The 27,874-nt window shown below is 43.6% G+C and overlaps 1 protein-coding gene across 2 annotated transcripts in view; it reads right to left on the reverse strand.

Moving 5' to 3' along the window:
- Positions 1 to 2,479: 2,479 nt before the first annotated feature.
- The window catches only part of PRKAR1A (protein kinase cAMP-dependent type I regulatory subunit alpha), a 31,970-nt gene continuing 6,575 nt past the window's right edge, over positions 2,480 to 27,874 (reverse strand). For both annotated transcript variants that reach the window (XM_077328357.1, XM_077328358.1), the window contains exons 4-12: positions 17,593 to 17,766; positions 16,038 to 16,129; positions 13,654 to 13,715; positions 13,107 to 13,153; positions 10,198 to 10,356; positions 9,293 to 9,353; positions 6,577 to 6,698; positions 5,532 to 5,613; positions 2,480 to 4,889 (exon numbers count right to left, since the gene is read on the reverse strand). In XM_077328357.1, coding sequence (XP_077184472.1) covers positions 4,717 to 4,889; positions 5,532 to 5,613; positions 6,577 to 6,698; positions 9,293 to 9,353; positions 10,198 to 10,356; positions 13,107 to 13,153; positions 13,654 to 13,715; positions 16,038 to 16,129; positions 17,593 to 17,766 — 972 coding nt within the window. In that variant the 3' untranslated portion in view covers positions 2,480 to 4,716. The remainder of the gene's footprint in view (positions 4,890 to 5,531; positions 5,614 to 6,576; positions 6,699 to 9,292; positions 9,354 to 10,197; positions 10,357 to 13,106; positions 13,154 to 13,653; positions 13,716 to 16,037; positions 16,130 to 17,592; positions 17,767 to 27,874) is intronic.

A 27,874-nucleotide genomic window follows, 5' to 3' on the forward strand; every position in this document is an offset into this window, starting at 1 on the left:
TTCAAGCAGATTGGACCAGGGGGTCCAATTCTAGGGGCTCCCCATCCTACTTCCATTATACCCAATGAATATGAGAATTTTTCCCCCTCATCATTGAATATAATGGTGGTAGGATGGGGGCACCCTCTTTGGGAGCCCTACCCTACCATCATTATATTTCAAAAAGATTGAATCTTTTTGAAACTTGGAGGGAAGTCAGAGCAGATGCTCAGGAAGCTACACTGAAAGTTTGGAGCCTCTAATTCAACCCCCCCCCCCAGGGCCAAAGACGGTAAAAACATTAAATTCCCTATTAAAGTCAAAGGCACCATTGACTTTAATGGCTGAAGCGCTTCAGAGACCAAAGCACTTCGGTTAAAGACAGATCCGAATCAGCTGATTTGGATGGCCCTTTAACGGTTCAAATCAGGTCCTTCCGAACCCAAAACAGTCCGAATATTAGGCATATGCCTAATATAAAGACATTGCAATCTTTCATTTGTGTATCCCTAGGTTTCAGTTTTTGAATTTATCTGTAAGTTAATGGTTCTCTGCATGTGTGCCATTCTCTATAAATCTGCAGGTTTCCATCTACATAATTGTCATTAAACTAAATTTTGAATTTATATCTCACTGTCCCATTGGATTTAGTTTAAAGCCTTTCTCCCCAGGTCTGCAACGCTCTTCACAAACACATTTTTTCGACCCTTGTGAGGTGAAAACCATCTCCTGAGCAGAGCCTCATCATGATAGCATAAGCCATGGTCCAAAGATCCAAAATTTTAACGACACCAATGACATAGGCAGTCATGTATTTGCATTGCTTTTGTTTCTCTTCCTAAGCCACAGCTATTAACAGGAAGAACTGACAAACACACAACCTGCTCCCAGGTCCTTTACCTTTTCCCCAGAGTTACTTTTAAATGCTCCATCCTGCATTAAATGCTCCATCCAGTATCATTTGTTCCCACATGAATGAGGAGACAGGGGTAATTATCTGAGGGCCTTATGAGCCTTTCCGTGACATTCTTGATGCATGCACGAGGTAGACAGCATACATCTTGAGACAACAAATCCAATCCACATACTTTGGCCTCCACCCCTCTCAGTAGGGAATCCCCAATTACCAGCACCCGCCTCTTCCTACATTGGGGAGCGGAAGAGCGAGTCCTCTCTATTTGCAGGGGCCCATGAAAAAAATGTCGAGCTTTGGGTGGACTGGGGATATAGTCCTTGCTCCTGTGGCCCTTCTCAGCATCAATAAATCTATATCACCAGGTGTTGGTTATTCTCACTGGGCCCAAATGATGCCTGTTAAACAATGGCCTACATCTAATCTAATACACACAGAACATAAGACTGGGAAAACTCTAGAGCTATTATCAGACTAACCAGTAACAAGCTCTAACAGTTCTGTTGCCTCATTCAGTGGTTCCCAACCTTTTTATCACCGGGGACCGGTCAACGCTTGACAATTTTACTGAGGCCCGGGGAGGGGGGCAATAGTCTTTTGCCAAGGGATGTCACTGCCACCGCCTGAGCCCCTGTTCCACTTGCTATCCTGCTGGCGTCCCTGACAGCAGCAGCTGCGCAGTGCCATGCCAAGGGGGAGCCCCAGCCATGGCGGCCGATGGAGAGCACCAAAGGTGAGCCAGCTGGCAGTGTGGCAGGGCAGACCCTGAGGCAGCAATCGGGGAGGACGAGGAGGAGCTGCGGCCCGGTACCAACTGATTCACGGACCGGTACCAGTCCCTGGACCGGGGATTGGGGAACACTGGCCTCATTCACATGAGATATTTGTCTCCACAAGCTAGTAGAGTTGAATAATTGGAATGACATCCAGAAAAGGCTAATTCTGATCCCAGAATACCACCAGGAACACTATGTAAATGCACATTTATTTGATCCTTATGCTACTTATAATATCCATGCAGATTTGCCATTTTTCCATGAAATAAAAATTGTTGGAAATATTTTAAATTATTTTTGTTGGAAAACATTTTAAAGCTTTAACTTTGAGGAATACGGAAGTAGCACTAACACATATGAACTCAACTGTTTTCATTGAAGAATTGAAGGTACCAATTAGCAATATAAGAAGAAATCTACTCTACTCTGCTTCGGGCCTCAACAGGAAGGTATTAATCCAGAAAAATAAACTCTGGCCTTCAGACTTAAGCCTCTAAATTAATAGGGAACAAAAAAAACTCAAATGAATACAGCAGAAAACTGTTCAAGCCCTGATGGCAGCGATCTCTTAACCACAGTTGAAAGGAATCTAGGACAGGCCTCTGAGTACTCAAAGACAGTGAGTTTTAAATCCTGACAAAACCTACCTAGCTACAGGAGATCTGTAAAACCATACTGATTTAAATGTCATGTTACGGAAATGCACCTCAGTCACAGCAATAGTGAGATAGGATGCAGAGACGGCATGATCAAACACATAGCTAATTCTGGGCTAGTCTGTAGGGAAATGTAAAATAAGACACTTATTACATTTAAGAATTTAAATCATTTTTATTGCTTTACCTGCCATTAGGACAATCTATAACAAAAAGAATATATTAGCACATACAGTAAGTCAGACTTATAGTCAGGTAACAATACAAAAATGGTCCTCTGGTTGACTATATCATTCTAGGGCAGTAGATTTTAAAATTTGCTAAGGTGGCCTTGCAAGAAAGATTACCTCTAAAGCCCTGAATGTTAGCTAAGGCAAACTATACCAACTGTGGATTCAAACATGTTTAAATTGCACACAAAGCTTTAACTGTGATTAATATTTAACTCAGACATAGCTGGTTCATCTTAAAATCTTGTCAGCAAAACTACAAAAGGGAGTAAACAGCAAGCTAAAAAGACGCAGTAGTGAAACTTGATTAGAAAGCCTTATAAAAAATGTGCATTTTGTGGTGCTCTAAGTTACAGATTTAAAATCTTTTTTGGTGCTGCAACAAGGATCAAATCAAGATTCAGAAGTAACAAAAAAAAAAGTCTCTGGATAGATTCAAACTGAATAAACCTTTAGAGGGAAAAAAGGCTGAGCATTTATGGACTCCTGAGGAGCACAGGTGGAAATCCTCATCTCACTAAGGTCTTTAGGACAAATGCAAGGAATTCACAATGTATATTTTACATTTCATCCTTACCTAGAAATGTGAACATATCAGTAGCTTCCTATAGTTTCTTAAGGTTTTAATCATCAAACTTTAAATATGATTAGCAAATATTTTTCCAACAGTGAACAAGTCAGAAAAGTGTATCCCAGGTCCAACTGTCTGGAAAAAAGATACGGGGAGGAGTGGGAGCGGGAGCCATAAGAAAGTTGCATAACTAATGCAAACACTTGCTGTCACTCCCAAATAAAACCCTACTCTAGTTTTAGACAATTGACACTTTATAAGGAAACTCAATCACCTACAATATCCAACTGTGAAATTCCATAAAGCTAAAGGGCAGCACTGGATGCACACAGAATATTGTAACACAAACCTGGTAAATATTGAAACACATTTCAGACTTGACAACAGTGTTAACTTTTGATAAAACAGTTCTCGTTCTGTCAGATCAATGTGAAAATCCAGGGCAAAAAAAAGTGAAATGAAAACTTTGTGTTCTAAAATGAATGTTTTTTTAAAAGGCTAGAAGTTATTAAAACTTCTGCTTGAACAAGAGATCCTCAGTAACCACATGAAGTTTGATAGGAAACTGATCCGCTTTCTATCTTTCACATGAAACAAAGCCTTGCCATCTTCCTATCTGAGATGGTGTATTTTGTCTTGCATTGAATGCCGGCTACGAGAAGAGAAGCAGTTAATTCTCGGGCTCCAGAGAAGCAAAGCTTAGAAAGGATACACAGAAAAGCAAACAAAGTATGAGCCCTTCAGATTCCTGCTCTACATTCAGCACGGGGGGTGTGCTATTTGGCACTAACTGGGGAGCAGCGCAATTCTTATGCCAGTGTGTACACTGACAGCTATATTCAGGTTTTAACCCCACTGGTTAGCTTCTGAGAATCTGAACACACACATACAAAAAACACAAGGGGCACATACAAACATTCACAACTGAGAACAGGCGGAAAGAAAAAAAAATGGTCAGCTGAGGCAAAGATGAGCAACACTAGTAGCATTTTTGCCAAAACAAAAGCTTTTACACAAAAAAGTTCATAACCAAGTCATCTTGAACCAACAGGTACAGAAGCAGTGAATTTTCAAACTTCTAACTCTGGTTTTACTAGGAGGTGATCTCAGGAAACCAAACCAAAGATAACCATAACATTGACGCTAGCAGTTCAGCTGCGGGGACAAGCCTCTCTGACTAAGAGAAGTACAGTTGAAAATGACCACAACTTAAGAAATATAGGATTCAGCGGTTGAGAAATATATGCCTCTTAATTTTCCACTGTTACATCCTTACTCTATGGCAATAACCTTGGTGTTAGGAGCTATCCTCACCAAAAAAGGAATGACAGTCATTGCCCATGTTGGACACTATACATTGCACAGGGAGGAACAGTAACAGCAAACATCTTCTTATAACTTTCTGTTTATTTTAAATGGGATTGGGAGCACCCAACTAGTGGTGTAAAATTTAAAATGGTGTCCTGAAGAGCAAATGTTTTCCTCCCCCAAACAGACAGGAAGCTGCAATAGCCAGTGGCCATGTGGCTCTGCACAAGAGTAATGAAGCAGTCTGCATTTGTGAAGCATGTATTTGAGAAGGAAGGAGACCTCAGACAGACAGTGAAACAAAACTGTTGTACTGCTGGATGTTCCGTTTGAGAATATCTGAGCATGGACCCAAGACACGCTCAAATCGGGGTCGGTCGAGCTTCACACATTTCAATGGGCCACGAGCAACAACAGTGGCAGCACGAGGACGGTTCATCAAGAGAGCTATTTCACCTATAGGGCAACAAAATCCACAGTGTTTCAAATGAGATGAAATATGGTGCAAACTAGGAACAGAAAAATTGATTATTTTAATAGCAAACAAAAAGCAGGTTTAGTATTATAACTTAACTGGAGATACTTTTAAGCCAACTTCAGGACAGTGCTCCTGTCTAACCTCTTAGGCATTCTTTTCTACTCTGGTTATTATCTTCTATTAACACCAATAAAACCGCAGGTTATTAATACACTGCAGTATTATTCGCATGTACCAAGTTAAACCTTGCCCAACTCAAAGTTTTAGTTTACTCAGTATCCTAGAGCGCATTAATATCAAAGTCTGACAGTTATAGGTCGTAACCTAATCTGAAATTTTGTTTCAGAGTTCTTTTTCATTTTCTTACCCACCCACTGAAATTATGTAGACTGAATTTATGGTACAATCTGTCAAGGGTTGAATAATGTCAGCTTCAATGTCTCCTGAATGATCACTACCATGTACTGCTAATTCATGCACTACTACGGGAAAGGAGGAAGGGCTGTGTGAGCTTTACGATGTGGGGCAGAGCAAAGCATAAACGGGGCAGCATTTCTAAAATATGTATTATGCAATCTACACAACTAGATTTTAAAATGTCAGGAACAATGTATACTCACCAAAATAATCAGAAGGCGCAAGCCTGCCCACTTCGACAAATTCTTCATTCTCTGACCTGCGCTGTAACACAGCAGCAGTACCCTAAATGAATTACAGTATTAGTGAATAAGTTGGCAAAGGAAAATTAGAGCAATGCTATCAGTTCTCACAACACTTTCAGAGACTAACAATCCTATTAAGCAGCTTGCCCTACCTTGTCCCATGTATTAAAGAAAAGGCTACATGGAAAGGGAGGTTAATTATTTTACAGGCTACACCATTGTGTTCCAATTAAACATCAACATACATTCATGTATAAACACCTCTGTTGAGTTTATCAGGAAATGTGTACTGATTTTCTGCTGAATAGGAAGGCATTTGCCAAATGTAGAAATAAAAAGCCAGGGGCTTGGCGAGCAAATGCGCAGTGATGGAATCAACCCAAATTTCCTCCTCCTCAGCAGCTTACGTTCAGCAGCTCACAACAATCCATACTCCTAGAGTACATTCTGTCATCAGGCTGGGCACGTTGATCAAAGTCCATTTCTCAGGGGACACTTTGGGAGTTCCCTGAGACCTTGTCAGACAAGGTCTTGCTACTTCTGTGAGTGACTCAAGGGCTTTGTTTTTAGACACAGTAGAAGAAGAGTTGGTTCTTATACGCCACTTTTCTCTACCCAAAGGAGGCTCAAAGAGGCTTACAGTCACCTTCCCTTTCCGCTCCCCACAGCAGAAACCATGTGAGGTGGGTGAGGCCGAGAGAGCCCTGATATTACCACTCAGTCAGAACAGCTTTATCAGTGCCATGGCAAACCGAAGGTCACCCAGCTGGCTGCATGTGGGGAAGTGCAGAATTGAACCCGGTTTGCCAGATTAGAAGTCTGCACTCCTAACCACTACACCAAACTGGCTCAGTGCTAAAGAACCATTATTTCTGAACATTGTTCATAAGTACATTTAAAAAAATAGAATTCCTGCTAATACTGGATGGATTTTGAAGTTACAAACCCAAAGAACAAAAGAAACCAAGATAGATAACTAGAATAATTTAATATGGCTGCTCACCTCTAGTATAATGAAGAACTCATCTCCTGGTTCTCCTTGCACCACGATCTTCTGGCCATCTTCAAATTGTACCGGTTCTAAAGCATCAGCTACTGTCAGGCGCTCCCATTTATCAAGGGATTCTAGATATTTAAAAAGATTAAGCTCTTCAGCTTCACTTGAAGTATTACAGGTTTATAATGTTTGCATCACACATGGAAGTATGCAACTTGCACCCAATCCTCCATTAATACAGCAATCTATTCTACTATGTCCACTGACAGGAAAACTTTAAATATCCTTTCACTTTTAATCAACTGACTGCTCAAAGCACGCTATCTTGTGGAAGTATAACAATGCCTAAGCAGGTCAGGGCTCTTCACTGGATAACTTTCAGGCAGTAGGTAAGAAGCTGCAGTCTCAGTAGATATAACATTTTTCAAGCAAGAACAACAGGTGGATTCTCCCATCTTCACTCGCAGCACTATGGAAAATGTTCCAACACAAACCTACGCCAGTAGATTAGGTAAGAGAATGAACAAATGCCCAAATTCAACCACCAAATCAGATTTCTCTTCTCCAATCTTACCTACTTTATCAATTCAAACAAGATGGGTTTGTATATTTTTAAAGATTTTCCATGTATGCTTGTGAGTGACCTACACACGTTTAACCTAACTTACTGCAAAGAATTGTTGTGACGACAAAATGGAGGAGAGAAGAATGATGTTAGCTGCAATGGACCCCCATTGGGGATAAAAGCACGATATTGTTGAAATCGATAAAAAAAAACCAGATAACTGTTGCTCATTGATGTCTTGTGAGCAGACACACAGTAGAGGGAGGGAATGAGAGTCTGCACTCAAGATGCCAATGAACAACAGTTAGAGGTAAGCACAATTCTGTTTTCATTTTCCATCTTGTAGCATAGTCCCAGACTAGGACTTTTGTGAGCAGAGAATTACCTTCGGGAGTAGGGAGCTCCTTAGTCAAATCATAACAGTAGGACTCTCTTCCCAAACTCTGCCTCTTTTCTACCCTGCAGGCTCAGGGCATAATATTTGATGAAGGTCTCTTCCCTTAATCAGGTTGCTGCCTTACATATTTTGTCCAGTGGAATGTGACAGAAAAACACTGCTGGTACACTCTGAGCCCTCAAGGAATGGGCCCTAATGTCCAGTGGGCACTTAAGCTTTGCTGGTCTCTAAGCAGACTTCACTCTCACTACCATCTAACTTGCTATAGTCTGTGAGGATGCTTCTAAGCCCTTCCTTGGCCCTCAATAACAAATATATAGAGATTTAGATTCCTTAAACTGTTTCATTCTTTCAAGGTAGTACAGTAGGGCCCTCTTTATGTCTAAAGAAACCGCTGGAAAAATAAAAACTGGGATACATGGAATTTTGACACTATCTTAAGGTGGAAATCTGCACTTGGTTGCAGTATCACCTTTCCTCGGAAAAACTGTAAATATGGAAAATCTACTCTCAAGGCTGCCAATTCCTGCATTTGTCTTGCAGAGGTAATGGCCACTGGAAATGCCCCATTCCTAATCAAGAGCCCTAAGGTAGTGATTCAAAGGAAGGGTCCATAAATGCCAATAGTACCACTGGGAGAGGTCACTGTGGTAACATTCTTGATCAGGGCAGGAATATGTTAGTTAGTCCATTAATAAACCATTGAGAAAGCTTGTGTGTGAAAATTGAGGTTCCTTGTACCCCTGTATAGAATGCAGCCAAAGGCACCAAGTAGGTCTTTACAGAGGCCACTGACAGACATTCCTCTGCTAAAGGTAACAAACATCCTCACGTCTCTCCTATTGGGAAAGAAAAGGGGGCAAACACTCTTGCTTCAAGCTCGGATTTTGAACTAGGCCCTTGTGGGAGCACACCCTTCTGGAGCTTAACTACAAGATGTGGGGCTGCACTACAAGATGGAAAATGAGTAAAAAATACCATACACGATTAATACAGATTACAAGCTCCTGTTGCCATTGTTTACAAACAGCATCCTGGTGTTTAAATTTAAACTTGCAGGCTTGCTAAAAAATAGAAGTCAACCAGTTTATGTCAAGAAGGCAAGGAAGCCAATACTAACAGAGAGTGAATCAGGAAGGTACTATGCAAACATGCTAGCTCCTTGCACTTATCACCTTGCTATGTACAATCTACGGTCTTATTTAGAAACACATTTGACTAATATGCCTTGTTATTTATTGGCAGCCTTAATTGCAATTTTAAATTGTGGCCTTATATGTATTTTTATAATAGCTGAAAAGGTAGATAACGTTTAAAATAAAAATAAGGTTTTACAACACTGAGAAGCCAGCACTGAACATTTGCAGAGTGGTGCTTCAGCTCAAAATGTACTGCCTCCAGGGAATGCTCACTGAAAAACTGAAGGGAGGGGGGAGGGTTAAATGTGATAGAAAGGTCTGAGAATTGTAAAAACAAATGGAGAAAAGAACGAATAACATAAGAGAAAAGACATCAGAAGGAGAGAGCTCTGAGAAAGGAGAAAGCAGAGTCACCAGGTCCTACACACAACAGTATACAACCAAGTTGCTTTCTTCAGCAATCTGAAGTCAGAGTTTTGCAATTCTATCTCTTGACCCATTACATCAACAATAAACTCTAACATAACAATGCTGCAAGACAGGCGTATTTATTTACATCTTCAAAAGGCAATGTTCTGACTTGTGCAACACTACAGTTTTACTGAGAAATTATTCACTCACCCAGTATTGACACTTTACTTAGAAATTCTTCATACATCTTTCTCTTTCTCAATGTGCTACCCTAGAAAACATAGGGGAAAAAAACAATATATTATTTTTCCTCTTTATTACCTTGACAAGCCATAGAAGCAGCTAAAGATTTTAATCCCATATGTGATTAGTATCAGCTCTAAGACATCCAGCAATTAAAGGTACACTGCCTGTGTATATGGAGGTTCGAATCCTAGTTATGAAGGCTAATAATCACTAACAGAATTATCCTCTATACATTTATACTAAATGGTAGTATCATCCTATGCAGAAGATTGCACAGAATACACGAGCAGACCTCCTTTTATCTACTCTACCATCAATTTTACTGGAAATCTGCCTTCAAAAGGTTATTTCAGTAAAACAGCATAATTACGCTTATGTAATCTCAATGTACAAATCCATAATAAGAACATGTATCACTTTTATTCCATTATTCTATAAAAATGCAGATCACTTTTATCCTTTGGAAGAAGCGCTGGCATTTATCTTAACTGTATGTGAGATCATCGAGATTCTCTGGCAAAACCCCATTACATTGGTTGGGATATAAGAGCCTAAAATATACAAATCTCCATTTTCAGTATGAAAAGGATCTGGGCTACATTTTTGTAGATCCTGAGGTCTTTAAATTTATTGGCCTCAGACATGCCTCAAATTTAGATAGCGCTATACCTTTAAATAAAATTTCAGATGCCACTGTCATAGAAATCTAATCTAAATAATAAATACATTTCCTTCCCCCACTCTGTTCCCCGTACTGGTAACATACATTTCCTGGGATTGTCAAAGATAACCAAAAACTAATTCAGAACTTAAAAACAATACAACTGAAGCACACACAATGATTTCTTTCAAATGCATAAAACACTTACCATAAGGATTCTTCTGTAACTGTCTCTATCAATACCCCACAGTTTCACATTAGTTTTTGCTTTGACAGTTGCTGCTCTGGGTGTACCATAGATCAGCGCAAGTTCACCAAAACTGCCCCCTTCTCCAACACTAGTGGCCCATTCATTGTTCACATATACCTAAGAAGGCAACACATACTGTTAAAGATACCGTTAAGGAGTATAGAAGTGTTTGATTCACATTGGTCATACCTGAATAATGATACTTAAAGTTAATCATTTTTAATGGATGTACTAACTAACATGACATTAATTTTTGTAATGTTAAAGGTTCTGATGGCTTATGTTTCTGTTTGCACGGATATATACAAGCAAAGAAAATAGATATTAAAATCAAAAAGAAAATTCTGAAAAGTGTTCCTTCCAAGTTTATTTGAATCTAGAGCTTTTATTCTAGAGTCTCAATTGAGCCTTGCAGGCAGCATTATGATGACCCAATTAAAAAAAAATATTTACATACTGCTTTTCCTAAAATAAGCCCATAGCTGTTTCCAGACACACACTATTTATGGGTACAATACGTAAAAATATCTAAAAGAATCAATATAAAAACATATTCAGACTTTCTAAAAAGCATTTTTTCTCTGAACAGCAAAAGGGATAATATAGTTCACATTCAGGAGCATAGTGCCTCAGCAACAGCTACCACAGAAATCATTCATACCCAGACTGAGCTTTGTCTTAACCTCACTTTAAAAGGACAGAAAGCATGATTACAGTATTTGCTGGCGTATAAGACTACTTCTCCCCCCTGAAAATCATGCCTCCAAGTGGGAGGGTCGTCTTATACGCCGGGTGCACTTCAGTTGAGATAGACATAGCTGCCCATAGTGGCCATAGTACTGTATTTTGAGTGGAAATGTTGGGGGGTCGTCTTATATGCCCAGTTGTCTTATACACTGGCAAATAAGGTATATGGTCTGCCAAAGCACAAAAGAACAGCAGACCTGCAAGTATGTGAGTCTGACCATGAAGGACTTTAAAAACCAAAACTAGCCCACTGAACTGAGCATGGAACAAACAGCTGATTCCAGTCAAATACATTCAAAAATATAGTTGGAGTTGTCTTCAAGAACAGTGCATCTAAAGCTAATCACAATCATCTAGTCTTCAGGTGTCATTACTGAGCTAACCACTACTAAAAGAGGCAATCTTAGAGCATTTCTGCATTAGGAGACATACTTTGTATTAGCCTTGTTTTGGATTTTGATTGGTTGCTGAAAGTTGCCACTCTGCTTTACACATCTGGGCTTTCCATCCCTCATTTCCCAGGCTGAAATCTGCCATATGTTTTCTGCATTGATAGTTCCATGATGCTTTGCTCCCTTCTCCTTTTCCAAAAACATTGGAAGGTTTGGGGGAGCGGGCAGAACAGTGTCTGCTTGCACCTTTCTTTTCTTTGCATCCCTTCATTCCACCATTCTGTGCCCTCGATCACCCCCCCCCCAGTATACTGAATGTTATTTTTTTTAAACCCAAGTAATCATGTTACAACACTGTTGTATTGTCATGCGTAAAACTGCTTTTTTTTTTTTTTTTAGAAACAGCAAATGCAGCAGGACCACCCTGGTCATGGCTGCTGCTGGGCATGTGACAGCGAGCTCCCAAGTAGCCAGTTTGGGCAAGGAAAAATTTGACAGGTCAGCTGTCTGGGGGCTCTTTAAATGCCTCCCTCATCCACCCAGAGGCTTCCCAGGCATCAGAGGCTCAATCTCTGCTGTCTGGAAATGGTCTGTGTTGTGGGGAGAACTGCCCTCCTCAAGCCAGATTATCATTGGGGAAGGTGAGTCCACCCCATACCTGCCCCCCAAACCTTCAGCAGCCAGCTGTTGGCTGTGATCAGGGAGGGTGAGACCACACAGCATCCACCTACCCTGCAATGCCTGGAGCCAGCTGCAAGCTTCTCAATCCTTAAGGAACTGGCTGCTGGCTTGCAACAGGGAAGGGAGGTGCAGGAAACTACACTCCTTCCCTCCCTAATCCTTAAGGAGCCAGCTGCCGGCTTGCATTGGGGAAAGGAGGCACAGGGAACCCTGCGCACTCCCGAGTTGCCAGCCAATTGTGCTGACCACCCAGGAGCACACTGTCATGCTCCTATAAGCAGCCATGGCCTGGACAGTTCTGTTGCTTTTGCTGTTTCTAAATATTTTTAAGCAGTTTTGCACGTTCAATGCATCAGCATAACGCTGTATACCTGCAGTATACCTGGAGGGAAAAGGGGGTAAAGGACATTGAGGACACAGCATGGCAGAATGAAGCAGAGCAATTAAAAGAAATGTGCAAGAAGACACCATTTGTTTCTGTCCACCTGTGACTCAGGCAATGCTCATGGGAAGGTTTTTGAGGTGGGGGAGATGCACAGCAGATGGAAGAGGGGTGGGGGAGATGCACAGCAGCTGGAAGAGGGGAGCACTTGGGCACCTTTCCCATGGGAAGGGGAGGAAGAGGGGGGGAGGAAGAAGACAATGAGGAAAGGGGTGTGCACAAACAACTCAAAATGGCAGGCATGGGAAAGAATCAGAATACAAACATTTCCCCATTGGGAAACCTCTAACTAGATTTCACCTTGACAGATGAAATTGCTGTAACCAGGAATTTCCTAAACGCGCAACAATTCAGAGGGCAGGTATTCATTTAAAATCCTAGGACTCAAAGATCAGAAGATGCATATTTTACACAATGCCAGAGGAAAGGGTTAACATGGTGGGAAGGAAATCCAGGCTATTTCTTTAATAATGTAGATCTATGCCCTTTTCATCACTGCACTTTGGACTGGATTCAAATTCCATTCTAGGAAGGTTCCACTGGATCCAACCTACAACCTGAAGCCATCCAAGGTCAATGAATGTATAGAGTTTAGGAAAACTTACATCCATTTCTCCTTGATCAACAACATAGAAGTTATCCCCTTCATCACCTACAAAGGAATTTAAAAGCACAGAATAAATTTAGAATAATTACTAGTATACAAAATTAGAAAGTGCACATACAAACCATCTACCACTCCTGGCACCAAGTAATACTGTAGTACTTTAAATTTTACACTAAAATACTCCCATGCAAATGAGAAACCCACTATTCAGATATTACAAAGAGGGAAACAAATATTATTGGGTAGTTATAAGAAATATTTAAGAAAGCTCTCTATTTCAAGGGTCAGGGCTGCAGAGGCATTTAGGCACAAAGGAGAACATAATACACAAGCAGCACATAATACACAGTCATTGTACTGGGCAAAGACCTAGTTGAGCAATACCAGCTTACTGAATTCCACACCTGGAATTTATTTGTTTTTGTAGCAAAAGTTATGTAGCTGTAAAACAGCTTGCAACTGTGTTCATTTAGTGCTTGTAAGACTGGGTACTTTATGCTAAATGAATAATTTAAGTACTATTATACACAAATATGATTACTTGCCTTGCTGTATCACAGTCTCACCAGCAATATAGGTAACTGGAAACATGGCATCAAAAATGTCACTGAAAAAGATTTCAGAGTAAGTAACGTGTGAAATAATGGTTAAACTGGCCTGTCTGAACAGGACAGGGAGGTTCCCATACTTGTCATTCTGCAAACCACGTAAAACAGAATTTGGGTCCAGTGGCACCTTTAAGACTAATGAAGATCTATTCAAGGCATGAGCTTTTGTGTGCATGCCCACTTCCTCAGACATGTAAAATATGTAAAACAGAATTGTTCAGGAGGCCATCTTCAGAAAGACAATCAGGCTATAATAACAAGGTTCTGGGAACTGAAAAGGAACAGGACTAAACTATACTTGTTATTGTTGTTAGGTGCGAAGTCGTGTCCGACCCATTGCGACCCCATGGACAATGATCCTCCAGGCCTTCCTGTCCTCTACTATTCCCCGGAGTCCATTTAAGTTTGCACCAACCGCTTCAGTGACTCCAAACAGCCATCTCATTCTCTATACTACTATGCATAACATGAATTGTGCATGTTTTGTAGTTCTGTAATGGAACTTCCTACAATGTTTAATGTATCATGTGTAAGGTCTGTGCTTGTTTCAAATTGTCGTAATCCTAGTCCTACTATATTTGTTATGAAATGTCCCATCTGATTGGCTTATGGCAGGTAACATCAATAGCTTGGTATACTGGTTAGGAGTGTGGACTTCTAATCTGCCAAGCTGGGTTTGATTTCGTACTCCCCCACATGCAGCCAGCTGGGTGACCCTGGGCTCGCCACAGCACTGATAAAGCTGTTCTGACCGAGCAGTGATATCAGGGCTCTCTCAGCCTCACCTACCTCACAGGGTGTCTGTTGTGGGGAGAGGAAAGGGAAGGTGAATGTAAGCTGCTTTGAGACTCCTGGTAGAAAAAAGTGGCATATAAGAACCAACTCTTTTTCAATACCCCAGAATAAAATCCCCATAAAACAATAATAAAACCAAATAACCCCCTCCCCTGGCAGTGATAAAATAGACTCCCTCCTCCAGCTCTCATCACAGGCTGGATATGGGTCCTCCAAGGTGTTTCTGTGAGGACTCTAGCAGCCTCATTCTGCACCAGCTGCAATTTTCGGGTCAGACACAAGGGTAAGCCTGTGTACAGCGAGTTACAGAAATACAGTCTGGAGGTGACTAATGCATGGATCACCGTAGTCAGGAAATCCGAGGATAGAGCACTAATAGCCTTGCCTGACGCAGGTGGAAAAATGCCATGTGGAATACTCCTCTGACCCGAGTCTCCATTAATAAGGAGGCATCCAGGATGACACCCAAATTCCTGGCTGAGGGTGAGACGTTAAGCTGCATCCCGGCCATGGTGGGTAGGCACACTTCCTGATCTGTCGCCTTCCTGCCCAGCCACAGGACCTCCATCTTGGAGGGATTGAGTTTCATGTGGCTCTGCTCCAACCATACAGCCACAACTTCCAAACATCTGGCAGATGTAGCTGAAGAGGGAGTCTGGGCAGCCGTCCATCAGGAGATAGAACTGGGTGTCATTCATATACTGGTGACAGCCCAGCCCATAACTCCGGACCAGCTAGGTCAGAAGGTGCAGGAAGATGTTAACACTGGGGGGGGGGGGGGACTCCCCCAACGGAGTCAGTAGGGATGCAACTTCTCCCCCATTGCCACCCTCTGTGTCTGGTTCTGGAGAAAGGAGTGCAGCCACTGAAGGGCTGTCCCCTGAATCCTGGCTCTGGTGAGATGGTGGACTAACAAATGGTCGACCGTGTCAAATGTGACCGACATGGATCGATCAACTAAATTTCCTCCAAGAAACCCAGGAGCTGGTCTGCACTGATTTATATGGTATATTGGCCTTGAGACTCAGTAAGAAATATGGACTTCCACTGTATTCTGACAAGCAGTATGATAATTGCACAAGCACTGGGTCTGTAAATTTTAAATACAGATTAGGGTTTCCTGTCAACTCTCAATATTTAACATATACAAGCAATGTAAAATACAGATATCAATATGGCTGACTTCCTTCCTCATCTACAAATATCTCTGGACCAGTACTGCATCTCCACAGTGTCCATGTTGTGTCCACGTGGCATCTTGCCACTCTCCGGCCCTAAAGCTGCTGAAGTGAGAATTAGAAAATCTTCTCAGTGAAATAAAATTGTTAAAATTTGATAGAAAAATACAGCAGATTTATAATATCAGAGCAGCAGATTTAAAATATATAATATATATAAATAAATATATATAATATCAGAGCCAATCAATGATCAGTATGGTATGTTAAAAACTACATCTTAAGTTCTACACGCCTTTATTTGGCTTAACTTAATATAAAAACGAAGTAAAATAGACTATTTCCTACCTTCTTTCATTGTCATCCAAATGAGCAAAAAGCACATTCTTCTCAATAGCTTTGGCCAAAGCAGCCATAGTTTTGTAATCTTTTGGAATAACCTACAGAATGGGAAAGAACCAAGCAACTTCAATTAAAGAGTACAGAAACAAATCCATAAGTGAACAAATTTCTACCAAAAGCCAAAATTTTGCCTTCATCTCTACCGCACTCCCTTCTACCCTATTAAGGCCACTTGTCACACGATGTTATCTCCAAGTAGGAAGCTTCATTTAAAAAATAAACAATTTGAAAAATAAAAAACATTTTGCAATTACAGCTATATTCTCACAGCAAACAGAGAAGACAGAAATTGTCCAAACTGAGGTTTACTCTCCACAGCTCAGGACTGGTAGAGTAGAAGATCTTTAGGCGTCTTTCTGGCTACTCAATGTTCACAAGAGTCTTAACAGGGAGAGACTGCTTACAAGAGTCTCAATATGGGGGAAATGTTTTGTTCTTAGCCTCTGAAAATCCAGGGGTGTACCCTTGATGATCCAGTGCAAGCTCCAGACATGCTGTACCAAATGCAATCATTTAGATTGTACGGTTATCACTGAAAACTAATTCAGTCACTAGGATAAAGAGAACCAACATAGTTGAACTCAGTTAATATATAAATTAATATATAAAATTTAATATTAATTTATAAAATTAATATATAAAATTTCTACCATTCCAGGATATTATTTCTGCTGCATTCACCAGTTAAATAATTCTACTTCTCTCACCTGTATATTTAAAACTCCATCTTATTAAAATATCCTTGTGGAATTCAAACATATTTATAACTCTCATTTTCTAGCAACTACGTACAAAGTAGAAGCTGATATTGTGTTTCAAGAGACACAGGAACCTATATCCTTGATAAAAGATGGCTTCACTTCATGTGCAATGCCTGCCTCCCTTGTGGAGAAGAAAGGCAGACCAAGAGGAGGCGGCTTTGCCATTCTGATGTCCACAAAATTACAGGTTACACTTGAAGAACTGGAATTAAATAATCCATATGCACAAGCAGTAACTATACATTTTGATCAATTTTCCTTGTTAGCCATTCTCTCCTCAAGATAGAAAATCCATACAACAGGTAACTTGGAACAAGCTTGAAAAATACAAAGTAGAAGTGTCACTAGGGGATATGATTTCTCTCATGGGAGAAGTTACAATTTGTTAGTTGGGCAAATATCAACGCCACAGAGGAAAGAATTGCTTACTTCAGTCCAACTCTTACTTATAAATGGCTCCTCCACATTCCTATTTCTTTACTAACCTGGCAGTAATTCAGATCTATGTAGACGAGCTGCAATGTGCATTACACATTACAGGAGTAGTCAAACTGCAGCCCTCCAGATGTCCATTGACTACAATTCCCATGAAACCCATGTAGTCCATGGACATCTGGAGGGCCGCAGTTTGACTACCCCTGACATATTACATCAAGGGAGATGTTGGAGTTCAACTTAGTAATTCTGGCTAGGCACAGGAGAAATTCCACCAATCATTTTTGAATGGCTAGATCCAATACCTTCCTAACATAGGATGCAGCATCCTCTTCTGTGTAAACTTCTGCACTGATAGCACCACGCCTTCTGCGACCCTTTACTACTGGGTTCATCGGTGGTGGTGGTGAAACCTCATCTTCGCGTGAGTCAGTACGAGAGCTTGCTTTCTGCTGACTCATAAACTGTTTTGTTTCTTCCTGCAGGGAAAAATAGTCAAGTAATGTAGGGAGCAAAAAGAAGATAGCCCTCCTCCATTTCTATTATAAATTATATGTAGAAACACAGATACAGCTGTTCTGCCTGGGAACAGATTAGTTCTGAAGTGATAAATATTGGCAAGAGTATTCAACATTCAAATTTTAGATCTTTCCATATTGGCACCAGCAAACTCTTTTTAATAAGCTATGGGGAGAAGCACACCATTGTTTGAAATAGTACGGTCCAGATTCCATGGAAGATTTGAATAAGCAGAACTTTTGCTCAGGGCTATGTATTTGCATTCTTTGATTAATTCAACTACACAAGCACATTTGCATGCATGCTGAAAACCAAGTAGGTTTTACTTCTAATCAGTGCTCAAAATGCAATATGCAAAGCCTTAAACAAAACAGAATTCTTGTTTAAGTATCATTACATGGAGGCCTTGCAGTCCCATTTTTTTTATATTAATAAGCAGCAGCATTAGTCTGGATAACAGATTGAATTATCGACCCTCAAAGAAGCTATCTTAATTTAGAAATAATGGACACCAAAGAAGGAAATCACAATTACCTATGAGATAAGAAATATTTAAGAATAACCCACAGACATATTATAAGAGATAGCTGCTAAAGACATGGTTCAAATGTAGAGATACTTTAACAACTTCAATCTACAGTGACTTCTTTAATAAATGCTCATCTGTATCTGCAGTCCTAATATGCAAGTTGCGTGCAGACAGTGCAATGAGCAAAACCCACCTTGATTGGCCCTCAGTGAGGGATATGCACCCGATAGGGAGAGGGAACTCCCACACTAAGGGTCAATTGTGGACCTTCCCCACCCCATTATCATCCTTTGTGCTGCTTCTAGGCATCTGGCAGGTGGCAGAAGAGCTGGCAGAAAGGTAAACCAGAGAGGGGGAAGAAGAGGCTGCGTGGCCGTGCCAGCAGCCTAATTCACCTGGATGGGCCTCCACACTCCCAGGCCTTCTGCCCACCAGGAAGTGGGGGGAGCCAGCCGGCTGCACTGGTCTGGGTGGTCCAGCTCTCTGGCTGAGTTGCCCTGCCCTGCAGGAGCACTCCTATCCACTGTCTATTTCTAGAGACTGTTTTTAAAATGTCTCTGATGAAAAGGGCTTTGATATTAGTCTTGTTTCATATGCAAGAAAGAAAATAGACAGCCTAAGTTGTGAGAATATGGTGGATAAAGAAGTAAAAGAGGGGCAAACTGTTAAGGAAAGAATATACCTTGGCTAATTATCAGTTTCTGAAAGAAAAATTTAGAAAGAAGGTGGTTGCCTGATAGAAAAACTGCTTATGAAAAATGGTTTATTGTTGATATAAAAATTTGCTATTGTAATTTGAGTCTGAGACAAAGAAAATAATGAAGTGGGCTCAAAATATTGGACAGCGCATAACTTTGATCAATTATTATAATACTAGGAATAAAGCCCATTTTAAAGGGGAAAATGGGCGCTAGGGCGGGCGGGAGAAGGCTGCGCAGCCCCCCCCCCACTGGCAGGTCTTCCGGAGGCTTCTCCTGGCTGCTGGAGTGGCCTGGCTGGGGAGGGCCGGCGAGGCTTCTGCCGGCCCCGGGCACTCCTTCGCTGCCACGAGGGAGCGCCCGGGACCGGCAGAAGCCGGAGAAAGGGGGCGGTGGGCGGGGAAGGCTTCTGCCGAACCCGGCTGCTCCCTCGCTGCCGCGAAGGAGCGCCCGGGTCCGGCAGAAGCCGGAGAAAGGGGGCAGTGAGTGGGGAAGGCTTCTGCCGAGCCCGGCCGCTCCTTCGCTGCCGCGAACGCGGCGTCCCTGCTCCTTTCCCTTCCTTTCCCTCCTTCGACGCGGCGTCCCTGCTCCTTTCCCTAGTGGGAGGAGGGCGGCTGGAGGACTCACCGGGCAGGCAGCGTCTTCTGTCTGTCTGGTGACTCCCCAGCCAGGGCAAGCGAGGCTCGGGCGCGCGGCTCCCCATTGGCCGCTTGGCCTTGGATGGACACTTGGGGGGCCCAATCAGGAGCCGCTTTGCGGCTCCTGATTGGGCCCCCCGAGTTTTTATCATGGACAGGGCCCGCCCTAACTCCTCCCCACATGCCCTTACTCTTTTATTCCTCCCGCTCCTCTGGAGCAGGGGGAGGGGTTTAAAGATGGTTATCCTGATTCTGTCTTCTGTTGTTTGCTATCCCTCTCAGTTTCGTATCATCTGCAAATACAATAAGTATCCCCTTCTAATCCCTCATTCAAATCATTTATAAATATGTTGAACAACACAGGACACGGGCCAGATCCCTGGGGCATTCCACTTGTTACTCTTCTCCAAATGCCTGACAGGGCATTTGTTTCAGTCTTGGGATGAAAATATTGGGAGCAAAACCTGGGAACTTGATTGCTCAGGTGGAAAGCAAAGAGGTCAAAGACTGGGACACCAAAGTGGACTGAAATTAGTTGGAAGGCCTTTGGGTTAAGAGCCCACTCTGCTTCCTATACTGGCTGTGGGCTGAGCCAGTCAGTATGGGCATTGAAAATACCCTTTACATGTTCAGCTCTCAGGGAAGTGAGGTTTTTCTCTGTTCACATCAAATGTCCTTTAGCTTCTGACCAATTATCAGAACAGGACCCTCCAGGATGATTCAAGTAGGCCTTTGCAGCCACCTTGTTGGTATGCACAATCACATGGGTGCTGGCAATCATTGATTTGAAGGTTTCAAGTCTAGAAAATTTGCTCTCAGTTTTAACGTGTTGTTGGGAAGGCACTACTTCACCTTGGAATAGGTGCCTTGGGTGAGATTGGAATTCACAAGAGCTCCCACACCTCCTCCCTCGTGAACTGAAATCTGTGAAGACTTGGGAGTGGATTCAGAACTAAAAACGTCTTGCCATGACTCAGGTTGTTGTGAGATGTCCACTTGCAAAGACTCAGCTCGGCATGCTAGGACAAAGTGACAGGGACATTGTCACGAACCAATCAGATAGTGCCGCTGTGGAGCCCTTCTTTGATATCCCAACTCAGTTACTACCGACGCCCGGCATTTCACCAGAAAGTTAGTTTTATTGAACACAGAACACACACTTAGCTAAGGTAACACGTAGAATAGGAAAATAGACTGCGACACTGCTCTTAGATTGGACCCAGGTTTTATAGTCACATGAGTAGGACCCCCCCCCCAGCAGGAGAGCCAGAAAACCTTTCCCGAGGGGAAGTGTTTAAACCCAGCCGGGTGCTAAATGCTGGAGCCGAGCAGGACCATCTGCTCATGCGTATAACATTTCAGAGCGGAGCAGCAGATCCCACCACTGGGAGACAGGAAGGAAAGGGGGGAAGGAAGGCAGCGACCAGGGCGACTTATGGTTTTAACACCTCTGAGCAGAGCCCTCCTGGAGAGAGGGATAAAAGGGGAGGGGGAAGAAGAAGGAAGCTGAGAGGGGATTCGAAAAGGCACCTGAGTGGAATGGAATGAGCACCTGACAGACATCCATCTTCCTTGATCTTTTTCCTGGAAAGGGTGTAGTGCACCTTGCAGAGGTAGAGCATAAAAATGGTCCCACTGTTTTGTTTTCGATTTGGAAACTAATAGACCCATGAGGCTCAAGAGTGGCATTAATCAAAAGCATTTGGCCCTGAGAGTTGCTAAGGCATGCTGCCTGGTCTCTTTGCTTGGGGAAGGAAAAAGGCAAGGCCAGTTGTGTCTATAATAACCCTGAGATGTTCCAGTCATTGAGAAGGGGTCAACAAGCTTCTTTCATTGTTCACCAGGAACCCGAAGGATTCCAACTTTTGAACAGATCTCTGGGTGAAGGCCTTGGACAGACTTAGAGAAGGAGCTCAAATGAGCAAAACACCAATATAAGGGTGAATGTGGATCCCCTCCTGCCATAGGAGAACCATCACATTCACCAACACCTTCAAAAACAATCATCATGGGGCTGTGGATAGGCCAAAGGTGAGGGCCTGTATTGAAAATGTTGATTCCCAATAGTGAAACACAAAAAATGCCTGTGTGAGGGAAAGTATGGGATATGGAAGTACGCCTCTTGGAGGTCTAGGGCAGTGGTCCCCAACCTTTTTATCACCGGGGACTGGTCAACGCTTAACAATTTTACTGAGGCCCGGGGGGGGGGGTAGCCTTTTGCCGAGGGACGTCACCACTGCCTGAGCCACTGCTTCGCTTGCTTTCCCGCTGGCACCCTTGTCTTCCCGCCACCCACTGGGGGGCGCTGCCAGCAGCAGCTGCACAGTGCCACGCAAAGGGGGAGCCTCAGCCATGGTGGCTTCTGGAGAGCACCAAAGGTGAGCCGGTGGCAGAGTGGCAGGGCAGCCCCTGAGGCAGTAGTCAAGGAGGAAGACGAGGAGGAGGCGCAGCCCGGTCCCAACTAATCTATGGACCGGTCCCGATCCCTAAACCGGGGCTTGGGGACAGCTGATCTAGGGAGGTGAGGAATTTGTTCTGTTGCAGAGTTCCATGAGGAAACACTTGAGGGCAATGAAGCTGTCCATGAACTGAAGGTCCAAAATAGCTCTCTAGTCCCTGTTCTTTTTAGGGACTGTAAAGAATAGTGAATAAACCCATGACCCCCATTCTGCTGAGGGAACTGATTCTATGGCTTTTACAAGAGAAGATGTTCTATCACTCGGAGTGTCCAGGCTATCTCTAAGGTAGCCCCTCCCCATCCTCAGAAACTAGTCCAGGTGACTGAAGAGTGGCGACTGTCCCATCTATGGCAGGGACCTGGAGCACAGACTCTACATGAACAGGGAGAGTATACATTTTGTTTAGGAAGGAAGAAAATTGTTTAGTTATCAGAGGCTTTTCCCATTTGGGTCAGATTTTCCTCTCAAACAACTCTGGCATAGGGAAATTGGTTGAGTACATTCAAGCTTTGCAAAATATTCCCCAGACCCCTTAGAGCCATAGTAGTTGTGAGTCTCTTTACAAGATGACTCAGGAGCCGAGGCCATGGCTTGGACAAAAGGAACTGAAAATCCTCAAAGTTATAGAAACATTTTGGTTTTTGAGGATCCTGGATTGGTTCCATTTGTTCTTTATTTGAAATAAACTCTCCTTTTCCCCTGTCATTGGATCTGATCTCATCATCCTCAGAGTCAGAATGCCTTGGTATGCAGTAACCTCCTTTTTTAGCAGCCTTTGTTGGCCATCTGGTCTGGTTAGAAACATGGGAACTTCCCTTTCCCTATGCACAGAGGGAGTTGGGGAGGGGGAGCAGAAGAAAGTAGCCTGGTGTGTCATGGGAATATTTTGGGAACAAAAGTTTGCTATCGCTGCCCCCACTGTGTTAGAAACTGCAGCCCTCATGGAATTCTGTAAATAAAGAAAAAATTCTGGTGGTAAATTGAACGGTCCTGGGGCAGCCATAACATTACCAGCACCCCTAGCCTAGTCATCAGCGATTTGGAGCAGTTCTGGACCAGCAGGTTTTTTGTCAGAAGGCTGGTCACCTCCAGAACAATAATCTCTCCTCTTATTGCTGTGGGTACACTGTGGTCATTTGGCAGGCTTTTTCTTCCTTTCAGGAGCCAACAGCTCCCTCAACTCTACCTGAGCCCTATCTGCTATGCTACTCTTTACCGATGCCATAGTAGCATCCCTGGGCTACACTGGCCTTCCGGAGACAACTGACATTCATTATTCATCTTCTGAGGAAAAGCCATCATTTTGCTTTCCCTCCTCCACTGCACCCCAACAGCAGGGTGTTTTTAAAAAGCCAGCACAATAGAAAAATGCAGGAACAAGTAATACGTCTTTTCTTCTCCCACTCTTGATCCGACAGTAGACCAGTGGAGTGGGAAAGCAGAAGGTCAGGGGAGGTAGGGTAGAGATTGAGCACTAAGGAGAAGGTAAAAGACAGGAATTGAAGTGCACAGAAAAAGTAGATGCCTTGTCCAACTGCTCTTCTCTCGAGGCAGGAGGAAGACTGAAGGAGGGCCTTTACCAACAGGAGACAGAAAGTTTGTCCTGCCTCCCTGAAAGAGAGGTGAGAAACACCCATCAGGATGTTATCCTGACCTCAAGGGAGAAAAAATGAGCTCATTAGATATCAACATGCTTTATTCCTTTATACATAAGGAATGAAGGACTGTCCTATATAGTAAAAAACAAAGCCAACATGCAATACAGAATGTACTTCTGGTGACTTACTCTTAATATGCATGTTACCCTAGGCAGAGTGGTCTGTTCAGTGTTGCTCTTCAAGCATTGAACACTTCTCCCTCCCTATAGCTAGATAATTTATGGTACCATTATAAAGGTTTAGCGCAAGTAATTTAAATGATGTAATTTCAATTCAGAATTTTCTTCAACTAATTCTGCTTGCTTGAACTTTCAAAAGATGAAAACAGAAACAGATTAGGCTTTAAGACATTCCTGAAGTAGCCACAGTTAAGCTAAAACTAAGGCCAAAATAAGACCACAGCTGAAAATGAATATTCCCTAACAGTCCTGCTCTAACTCTGAAACAGTGGCAGATTCTCTTGCTAGAATTAACTCAGGAATGTGTACAAGCAACAGGTCTGTAACTGCAGGCAGAACAGATAAATACCAGATTTACAACTTTCAGTTATAGTGGCAGAAGGAAGGAAACGGATTCCATTTATCATTCTGCCCAACCATTTGCAGCCTCATAGAATGCTATAACAGACAATGAATTGTGTATGCAGCATATTTCCGTATCTTTGACTAAAAAACATTTTACTTCTTCTTTATAACTAGAAGAAGAAGAGTTGGTTCTTACATGCCACTTTTCTCTACTTGAAGGAGTCTCAAAGCAGCTTACACTTGCATTCCTTTCCTCTCCCCAAAACAGATACCCTGTGAGGTAGGTGAGGCTGAGAGAGCCCTGATATCACTGCTCGGTCAGAACAGCTCTATCAGGGCTGTGATGAGCCCAAGGTCACCCAGCTGGCTGTATGTGGAGAAGCAGGGAATCAACCCTGGCTTGCCAGATTAGAAGTCTGTGCTCCTAACCACTATACCAACCTGATCTTGCTCAGTATCCCAAGACAACCCTAGTGAGTGGAGGGATTTCTCATGTGTTGCTGCTTGTAAACTGCCTGGCATAGCATGAGGGAAATTATCTCTATTCATAAATTCTCTTGCTTGTATGCAAGCTGTTATGCCACTCCCAAATCTAGGAAGCCCTGTTTATCTGTGCACCACTATATTCACGGAGCAAACCAACAATATTGTTTTTGCTCTGTTAAGTCACAGGGACCACTACTTTAAGCCAGCACATTTTATCTGTATTTCTACAGTATTCATCTTCTTGTCAGGAGTCGGCATTAGCATGGACTCGGTCAAAAGTTTGGCCATCTGGTTGGTATACCGTCCGCCCAAGGTGCCACCAGATGCCCTGTCGAGCTTACTGGAGGAGGCAGCTGCCTGGACATAGCAGTTTCCGAGGCTATTAATCCTCAGGGACTTCAATATCCATGCGGACGCGGTGCCCTCAGGTTATGGCTCAGACCTGATGTCGGCCATGGCGACACTGGGGCTTTCGCAATTTGTTGCCAGGCCCACGCATCAAGCTGGGCACACCCTTGACCTGATTTTTGGTGCGGGGATAGAGGTGGATCTGGATGTGACTTTGGTCATTCCATGGTCAGACCACTACGCCCTGCAGCCTGGCTCAAGATTCCGCATATTTTTGTCCGCCCGCAGAGAGTTATGGATCCTATTGGATTCCAGAATGCTCTGTGGGACCCGATGCCTCCTGGCAACTCGTTGGCCATGGTGGAGGACTGGCAGTCCCACCTGTCGGCTGCTACAGACATGCCTGCCCCTGTATGTCCTCTCTGCCCTCGATTCAAATGGGCACTGTGGTATATGGGGGCGCTCTGGAAGAAGAAGAGGGAATTGAGACAACTAGAGTGAGTGTGGTGGAAAAATCAGGACGAAGCCGCAAGAACATCTTATTGCATGTTTATGAGGGTGTATGAGATGGCACTGAAAGCGGCAAAATGTGAATGTTTTGCCATGGAAATTGCATCCACAAGCTCTCATCCAGCCCAATTATTTAGGGTAGTTCAGTCTCTTACCGCCCTCGAGGAAGGGCGTCAAAATATTAGGAAATTGGATCTTGGCTGTGAGGCATTAGTGAGCTATTTTGCGGATAAAGTCTTGTCACTCTGCCTCGAACTTCCCGCTACGGTTGATAGAGTAAATGAACTGGAGGCCTGTTGGCCGCCTTTGGAGATGATGTTTGATGGCTTCAGGCGGCTCTCTTTACCTGAAGTGGACAGGTTGCTAGGGAAGGTGAGGGCTACCACTTACCCTCTTGATCCCTTGTCCGTCTTGTCTCTTCAAAGGAGGGGGTCTTCGGATAGGAGAGCAGCTCATGGAAATTGTCAACTGCTCCCTCCAATCAGGGGAGATTCCGGAGCTGCTTAAGGGGGCAGTGGTTTGTCCTCTCCTGAAAAAAACATCTCTGGACCCGCGGGACCAGGCCAGCTACCGCCCAGTCTCACATCCATACCAGTCTGGCTTCCATCCTGGCCACGGGGTAGAGATAGTGCTGGTCAGCCTGACGGATGACCTCTGTCGCCAGCTGGATCAGGGCGGCTCATTTGTGTTAGTTCTGTTAGATCTGTCAGCCGCGTTCGACGTGGTTGACCACGAACTACTAGCTAGCCGCCTCGCTGTGACGGGGACACCTGGCAGAGCCTTGTGCTGGATACGCTCCTTTCTCCAGACCCAGAGGGTGGTGGTGGGGGGGAGGAGTTATCGAGACCTGTGCGGCTCCCACGTGGGGTCCCGTAGGGTTCGGTTCTCTCCCCCACCTTGTTTAACATCTTTACGTGCCCTCTGGCCCAGCTGGTGTGGAGCTACGAATTGGGTTGTCATCAGTATGCGGATGACACCCACCTGTATCTCCTAATGGACAGCTGCCCGGACTCTCCCTCAGAACTATTTGCCAGATGTTTGGAAGCCGTGGCTGGATGGCTTGAGCAGAATCGCCTGACACTCAGCCCCTCCAAGACGGAGGTCCTGTGGTTGGGGGGTAGGACTGGAAGCACATTTACCCACCTTGGCAGGGACGCAACTGGCCATCACGTCCCAGGCCAGGAATTTGGGAGTGACCTTTGATGCCTCGTTAACATTGGAGGCTCAGGTCAAGAAGGCAGCCACCCAAGCATTTTTCCATCTTTGCCAAGCTCGGCTACTAGCGCCCTACCTGTCCTCTGAACATCTGGCCACAGTGATCCATGCGACAGTCCCCTCTAGAATAGATTTCTGTAACTCGCTCTACGCGGGCCTTCCCTTAGGCTTGATCCAAAAGTTACAGCTGGTGCAAAATGCAGCTGCTAGGGTCCTCTCTGGGACATCTTGGAGGGCCCATATCCAGCCCGTGCTGCACTGGCTACCAGTTGCTGTCTGGATCCGCCTTTTGTCCTTTGAGTTCAGCAAATCTGGGCTGCTTTGAGCTACTTTTACTATGATGACAAATATAATAAATGATAAATAGTCTGTACAGCGGAAAACACCTCAATAGAAAAGTACAGTCTTGAAAAAAACTTGAAGACAGTGGTTAGCTGTTTATTAAGTTAACAAATTAAACACTGCATGCTTAGAATCATGCTAACAGTGATTTGCCCCCTTTATTACAATTTTTTGAAAATTCCACCAAAAACTAGAAGGTCATTTGTAAACTGTAGTATTAACTGGGGTGGGGGGGTGGCCATATATACTGTACAACAGTGGTCCCCAACCTGCGGTCTGCGGCCCAGTACTGGGCCGCGAAGGCCAGAGCGCCGGGCCGCAGTTCCCTCTCCCCACCCCCCACCCCCCACAGTAAAAAACTTCCCAGGCCGCAAGCTTGCGGCCCGGGAAGCTTCTTACTGCGGGAGGGGGGGGAGAGGGAATCAGGGCCTCGCCGCACATGCGCGCTGCGCGGGCGGGGCAGTTGCCCTGCCGGTCCCCAGCTGAAAAAAGGTTCGGGACCACTGCTGTACAACATCCCTTTTAACTTTTTCATTAAAAACAGTCTAGAACACCTAATTCATTTTTATGTGCTTAAGTTATCATGGTTCTTGAAGATCAAGGTTTAATTTTTCTCTTACAAAAATATATTAGACAAGTCCAGACAACCAGGCTTGTTTGG

Source organism: Paroedura picta, chromosome 3 (genome assembly GCF_049243985.1).
Source record: "Paroedura picta isolate Pp20150507F chromosome 3, Ppicta_v3.0, whole genome shotgun sequence".
NCBI classification, from domain to species: domain Eukaryota; kingdom Metazoa; phylum Chordata; class Lepidosauria; order Squamata; family Gekkonidae; genus Paroedura; species Paroedura picta.